Source organism: Elephantulus edwardii, unplaced genomic scaffold (assembly GCF_000299155.1).
Source record: "Elephantulus edwardii isolate Elephantulus edwardi_28Jun2011 unplaced genomic scaffold, EleEdw1.0 scaffold00120, whole genome shotgun sequence".
Classification (NCBI taxonomy): Eukaryota; Metazoa; Chordata; class Mammalia; order Macroscelidea; family Macroscelididae; genus Elephantulus; species Elephantulus edwardii.
In genome coordinates, this window is record NW_006399870.1 from 1657179 (window position 1) to 1664527 (window position 7349).

Below are 7349 nucleotides of genomic sequence, written 5' to 3' on the forward strand. Positions count from 1 at the left end.
AAGATTCTATTGGCTAACTTATACATTAATTTTGATTAATAACCTGAGAAGTTAAAATCTTAAAAGTGGCAAAAACAAACCAAGAGAGCATCCCTTTCTTACCACTACATCATGTTACCAAGTCACTTTTCCTGGGTAGCCCTGGTTATTATAACCCCGAATTCTAAATTACACTATTTCCTCTTATAGAAACCTCTTTTATTCATGATCTGAGTTAAACTTTGCAGGATCAAAGACTGATAAGTATCATAGTTTCAAGGTTTTTTTGGTCCATGGCTTTTTTGGTTCAACTCATCCTTAGTAATATATACTAAATACAATGTTTTCATCGTATTTTAGTTACTAAACACATGAGTAATTATTAAATATGTTATTTTTATGAATTTTAATTGCAAAACACATGATTTACTGATGCTGTCATTCTCAGATGTTCACCTAAAGATATTCAGTGTTATAATTTATTAAAATACTGATAATAAAAAGCAGCAATAATAATGAGCGAGATAACTGTCTATGTGAGAACCAGTTTAGCACAGATTTCCTAGAATGGAACTTCACACTAAGTTGGGGACAACTTGTATATTCTTTTCCAAATTATTTATTTAAGTTTCCTTTAGAATATGCTATTAAGGAAGGTCCCAGGAGTTTAACTCCACTAGAGATCTTGAAATTCAAGTGTATTAACTCAGAGCTTATTACTCTGTTTTACAAATGCTTGTCAGATTCTCTATTTCCAAAATGGTAATCCTAAACTTAGTGTATGATCAACAATTGGGTTGCACAGCTTTCTATAGTGCAAGGGGACAAAAGCAGCAAATATGATAAATAGAAAAGAATATAAATCTTTCTTACAAAATAACATTTCTCAGAAGACTTTCAAAGATAATGTAGAAAGAAAAAATTCTTGTCTGCAAACACCAGAGAAAAGTCCTCAAAGATTCACTGAGTCTATCAAAATGCACAGAGACAAGGCCTCTTTTGGTGCCAAGTTATCTCTGTCCTACTGACTCTTACAAATTATGGCAAGGTTTGATAACTAAAATGAAAAACCAACTGTACTGTGCTGTGATTTGTTTGCTAAAAAATACAATTTTTTTCCCAAAGATTATGGTGATTACTGGTAGATAAATCTAATCATATCCCTGAAAAAAAGAAGAATTTTGTTTGCTCGACAGATTTATCAGCCACAGAGACAAGTTTCTCAAGTCACACAATTATCTTGCATTACATCTTGCAACACAGAAGTGCACATCTGTTTTAAAAAGACAAAAGCCAGTAACTCTCAAGAAGAAAGTGTTTGGAGAACACCCAAAAATAAGGGAATTGAGAATTGGGCTTGCAATGCATCAGATTAACTGACTAAAGTGTGAATGTAGCATCTGGCCCGGAGTGAATACTTCATGAATTCAAGCTTAGTCAGATCTTTCAAAGCTCTGTACTGCTACTACAGTATAGCCTGTAATGTGATTTTTCCTTCCTTTGAAGTCATCATTTTTATTGCCTCTTTTATTCATATGACACTTAACCAGGGGCTGCTTTGTCTGTCATTCCTTGTATTGCCTTGTAAAGCGTGTTAACTGATATGTTACGTATACAAACTCTACCTGAATTAAGATTGTGCAGGCTACAGGAACTAAAGATTATAATTCTATCTGTTTTAATTACAGTTCTTTTATTTGTCACATCACCGATCAGAGAGCCTTGCACAAAGTAAGTACTCAAATATTTGGCAAGTAGAAAAAGAAAAGGTCTACAGAAAAGGAGAAAACTAAAGCAGTTATTAGACAGAATATCATATAGATTTGCTAATTTAACTCCACAATTAACTGGATTATTATCGACAAATTTCCTTCTGACAAACAAAAAAAGCAACAAAACATCAGAAACAAACAATAATCATCAAAACATTTCTATTTTATCCAAATAACTGAACAAATAATAATGACACTGCATGCCAAGACAGCAAAAGGAAACTTTGCAGCAATAAACAAGCGTTTACTTGACTGGTCATAAAGTATAATTTTATATACTTAAAAATATACAGATTTATTGTAGTATTAGAAAACAAGACTGAAGTGTAAATATCCAAGAGTTATTAAGTAAATGACAGTATTTACAATTTTAAAAAAGGGACCAAGGTATAGAGAAGGTAGTTATTCAGGCAGATAGTCAGGGAAAGCATTTGGCTTGGCCTATGCTACTGACTTAACATGATCAGGTGAAGAATCCTGTATCAGCTGCTTAAAAGGTTTTCAGGAAAAACTGAAGTTTATAATCTTCTCTTTCTACCTTCTAAACATATAATAAGATATTTCATTATTGTTGTGTATCTTCAAGTCAGAATCGACTCATAGAGTGGGTGTTCAGAGGCAGTATACTGCATGGGAGCGTGACCATCTTTCTCCCACAAAGCAGCTGGTGGACTCAAACCTGGGTTTCTTTGGGTTGGCAGCACAACTTCTTATAACTATGGAATGAACTAGCATAGTGTACCTTCTCTATGAGCCTCGGATATTCTGTTCACAATTAAAAGAGCCACATTAGGAACTGTGGTGGTGATGTGGGCTAAGTGCTGGGCAACAGAAAAGTGTGAATCACTCCTGAGGAGAAAAATGGGTGTTTTTTTCTTTCTTCTCTCTCTCTCTGCAGTTCTACTTTGTTCAACTCACTAGCAGTTGGAATCAACAACGCCAAAGGATACACTAGTCTGTACCAGGAGTTCCTAATTTTCTGTATTTTAGCACTATTTGGTAAAATTTAAGGCAAAAAGGGTTGGGGTGGTTTTTTGCAATTTTCTTCAATACAATAAAGTAAAAGAAATTTCTAGTTTGTTCTAAAATGGCATTTTAAAAACTGGAATCTAAGAATCTGTATTCAGGGGTTTGAGAGTCTCTGAGCTTTAAAGGGATAGTGTTTCATTTTTAATAGATTTTTAAAACTAATCTAGCTTGTAATACTTTCCAAGATGCTTTGTCTAGTGTTACTTGGTAAATTTAATAATAGGCAGTCACTGGATATATTGACAAGCTCAACTCAAACTAAAGAAACTCTAGTCTGCAGTGTTAACCCAAAGACGGCACATTTGAATCCACCAGCTGTTCTGAGAGATGGGATATACAGCAATGAAAAAGAAGACCTGAACTTGCCCTCAGGACACTTTAAAGTTCTAGAAGAAAAGACCACCATCATCAATGGAGAGTATGAATTCTTTGACTGAAGTTACCAAGGGAGCGGGGTATCATTTTAAAACTTTTTTAAAAATAAAACCTCTGCTGCTCTGTTTGCTAACTGCTCATGGTCAAAGCAATACTATGTATCAGATAATGTCTGCATAGTTTCAAAATATTCTAAGAGCTGGAGGTAAACTTCAAGTCTAGAGACAGGTAAAATGTTCCTCCTCTTAAAATTCTTCAGAGAAGTTCAATCTCCTTCCTCGTCTAAGGTTATTCTCATAACTGATCATGAGGGAATTTAAATAAGCATTCTCTGGCTGTCTGACTAACAATTTTAAGGAGTGCTATGTCCAGGAAGGCTTTGTAAGCATACTTTTCACCTTTGGTGGTGATATTTCCATGGACAAAACGTCACTCATTGCGTCAGCCAGAACTGACTCAGAGATGACCCTTCAATGGATTTTCAGAGGCTGTAAATTGCAAGGGAAAAGACTGCCCATCTTTCTTCCCTCCAACTGCTGTTGTTGTGTATCGTGAAATCCTAACCAACTCACAGCTGACTCCCCAGTAGGTTTTCAGAGGCTGTAAATAGTGCGGCTGTTGATGGCCCATCTTTCTTGAACTGTATGCCTTTGGACTGACAGCACAATTCCTTACTGGCAGGCCAGCTGCAAATGGATTTGAATCACCAAAGAGGCACCTCCTTTGAGTTAGCAGGACACCTCCCTCTGCTCATGGTCACTAACACCAAATCTCTCAAACTAATTTCATTTTCATAATCCACAATAAATAAAAGGACAAGACTCAAAGAACAATGTCTTATTACTATCAGTTTTAGTGACATCCTTATTAATAAGTGGAGAAGGGCACATAAGATGCTCCAAAGACACATGTTAATTATCACACTAATTTTGTAATTGAGAAGAGGGAGTCAAATTTCTCCATTCTTTCTACTGCTTTCAATGGACCTTGGAATCACAGAGTAGAACAGTTTCACAGGGTTTCCAAGGTTGCAAATCTTTGCTGAAAGAGTTTATCACATCTTCCCTCCTTCGAGGGATGGGTGGATTCCAGTCACTCATGAGGATGGTGCAGGATCAGGTAAGGTTTCATGCTGTATATAATAACACTGCTATGAGTTGGGAGTCAACTTGATGCCACCTAATAACCATATTCCAATTAGCAGCTCAACACTTCAACCACAAAAGCCTCTTTCACAATTGTTCACACACTTGTGCCAGTTGACTGGATTCTAACTCATAATGAACCTCTATGGGTTTTGGAGGCTGTAAATTGCAAGAAAAGGGCAATGTCCATCTTGTTCCTGATGGAGTTCAGGGGGATTCGAACAGCCCAAGACCCCGTGGCCTTGAGGTTAGCAGTGTGGCCTTAAGGACGATACCACCAGAGCTCCCTATGAACTAAAGAGTAAATCTGAAATATCCGAGTTTATGGCTCAATTGTTCTAAGCTATAATGTCCCCAGATGAACACTATCAAGCCAAGACTTTACAAACTTTGGAGTAATCTCTTTCTAAAAATATATACCATAAAAACTCCTTTACTGTGATGACTGTTCTTAGAAAAAAGTCCCTAAAGAAAGTATCATTCCTACCAGAAAGGAAGTACAAAGATCCTAAAACTATGGACAGAAAGTATTTCAGTGGAAACTAGAAGAATTCTACCAAAATTTTAACGCTAGCAGACACTATGATGAGGGAACTTGCTTAACGAAAATACAACTCAGCATTTGCCAGTAATACACATCTGAATGTCTAGATTACAAATCCCCAGGAACAGCAAAATGGTCCAACAGCTGGTAAAATTTCAAGACCAAATTAAGCCTCCGCATTTAAACACTCGGATCCACAGGAGAGCCAGATGCACACTGAGAGCTTTACTTGACACCATATCCGGCACAATGCCTAAAAAGCAGGGGCAAACTGCCTTTAATGAAGGAGCTGCATCAGATACGCAGGGCCTCAAGCCACTCTACCTGTGTGCAGGCATGGACACTGCAAATGACCGACCAACTCAGCCAGGATGACGTCCACCGTGCCAACTACTCAACAATGACACACAATGCAACGAAGTCTTTCCAACCCTGCAAAGCATCTCAACTCTCACTCATCCTTCCTAGCTCAAGTAGACTGACACAAAAGTCGGCAGGCGCTTTGAGCATGGCTGTCACCTTCACTCAGAGAAAATTCCGACACTGGGGGGGGGGGCACTACATGCTGGCCCCCCGCTCCTGTCCTTCCTCAGTCTCACTCCAGGCTGGGAGGCCTCTGCCTGGCAGCCCCTCCGCCAGGAACAAAGCGAAACAGTGGCGGGCGGCGGGCGACATCAGGGCTGCCGCACAGCGCACAATGAGAAACTAGCAAACTTGAGAGCGCAGAACACTTGTCAATTGGCAAGAAAAAGGGGCGGCGGCAGGCACGCCCAATTTCAAACTCAGGAAACCTACGGGCTGGCGGCCATGTGGGGAAAAAGCCCCCTTTCCCAGGAAGAGAAGAAAAAGGCGGGGACGCAGATGCCCCCGGGCCCCGGAGGGGAGCCCTGCTCTCAGCCCGGCCCCTCTCCCGAGGCCCATTACCCCGCCGCCTCTCTGCCTCTGGTTCGCTGCCCCAGGCCGGGCGGCCGGTTACCTTGATGCGCTCCCGGCACTGGGACGGGGTCCGCTCGTAGCCCAGCTCGGCCAGGGCCCGGGACACGCGCTCGTACATGGCCGGCCCGGGGGCCTTGCTGCCGAACACGGTGCCGGCTCCCTCCAGCTGCTGGTACCGCGCCTCCACCAGCCGCTCGTTGCCCCACACTGCGATGAGCGCGTTGGTCTCGGCTGGCGTCCACGACATGCCCCGGCAAGCAGCGGCGGCCGCGGCCCCACCGCCACCACCACCAGGGGAGAAAGAGACCGAGGACGAGGCGGCGCTGCGGCCCCCCAGCCCCAGCCCGAGACCCCCGGACGCCGCTGCCCCAGAGCCCGCCGTACTGCCCGGACCGAGAGGCGAGGCGCCCCGAGGCGTGGACGGGTCGGACAATGAGGGATTTCCGTCGCTCAGGCCACCAGGCGAGGCCGGAGAGAGCACCTCCATCTTCGGGATTTTTAGCGGCGAGTTGACGGGCAGCTCCGAGCCACAGGGCGCAGCCATCTTCCAAGCGGCCCCAGCTGCACCGCCCGGAAGTGACGCGTCCGCGCATCCGGCTGCCTCGGCCTCTGGACCTGCTCCGGGCTCTGGCTTTCGTGCTGTCAGGCGGCTGCCGGCTCCGTCTGCATATAACGAGTCTGCAGGGCCTGGGCTGTGGTTGTTCGCGCCCGGGAACCGTTCTCCGCGCCCGAGCCGCCAGCGCACCGCCCCTGGGGCGAGGAGCGGGAAGGGGGCGCGCCGCACCCCGGAGCCGAGGAGAAGGGCGGGAGCATGAGGGTGGGAGCACGGAGTCAGCCCACTTCGTCCACTGTCGCAGCCTTGGTAGGAGGGCGGAGGCCGGTGAGCGGCCCGGAGTTAAGGAAGAATTGACCACTTCGCGCTCTCTTCCGTTTAGTCTGGACTTGGGTGTAGAAGCTGGGCAATGACCGAATGAGAGTAGATTCAGGACTGGGCCGGGGCCGAAGCCGAAGGGAAAGCGCTTCTGGGAAAGGTTTCCAGACGCAGGCAGAGATCAGGATTCGAGTTCAGACACGGGCTTGCCAAGAAATCTGGGCCGATTAATTGAGCTACAGCAACTGTGACTCCAGTTATGAACTCTTTTCCACTAAGCTTGGGAAATGTGACAAACCACAGAAAATTAAATTATTTGATTTGCATTTCTTTTCTAGCTTGCCCTAAAAGCTTCCTTTGAGTCAGAGTCCCCTATATGGGCAACCCGGGTTTGAGACTGTAATAAAATTAAAAAGTTTGTCAGTTGTGACCACTGGCCATAAATTAGTGTTACTGTTATTATGTGCTGTCCGAGTAACCTGCAACTCATAGCGACCCTAGGTACAACAGCCCTAAACCCTGCTCACTGTCTCAAATAACACCTACCCCAGTCACTGAATCAATCCACCTCATAGAGGGTCTTCCTCTTCTGCACTGACCCTCCATCTTCCCAAGGACTGGTCACTTCTTGCAATATGTCCAAAGTATGTCAGATGAAGCTTCAGAATCCTTGCCTCCAAGGAGCAGCCCAGCTTCAC

General features: G+C 43.8%; 1 protein-coding gene across 2 annotated transcripts in view; it reads right to left on the reverse strand.

The window, feature by feature from the left end:
- MSANTD2 (Myb/SANT-like DNA-binding domain containing 2) overlaps window positions 1–6341 on the reverse strand; it is a 40735-nt gene extending 34394 nt beyond the window's left edge. The window contains exon 1 of one of the 2 annotated variants that reach the window (XM_006892806.1): window positions 5821–6341. In XM_006892806.1, the coding sequence (XP_006892868.1) occupies window positions 5821–6324 (504 nt within the window). In that variant the 5' untranslated portion in view covers window positions 6325–6341. The remainder of the gene's footprint in view (window positions 1–5820) is intronic. The other variant, XM_006892805.1, reaches the window with a different exon arrangement.
- Between the last annotated feature and the right edge of the window lie 1008 nt (window positions 6342–7349).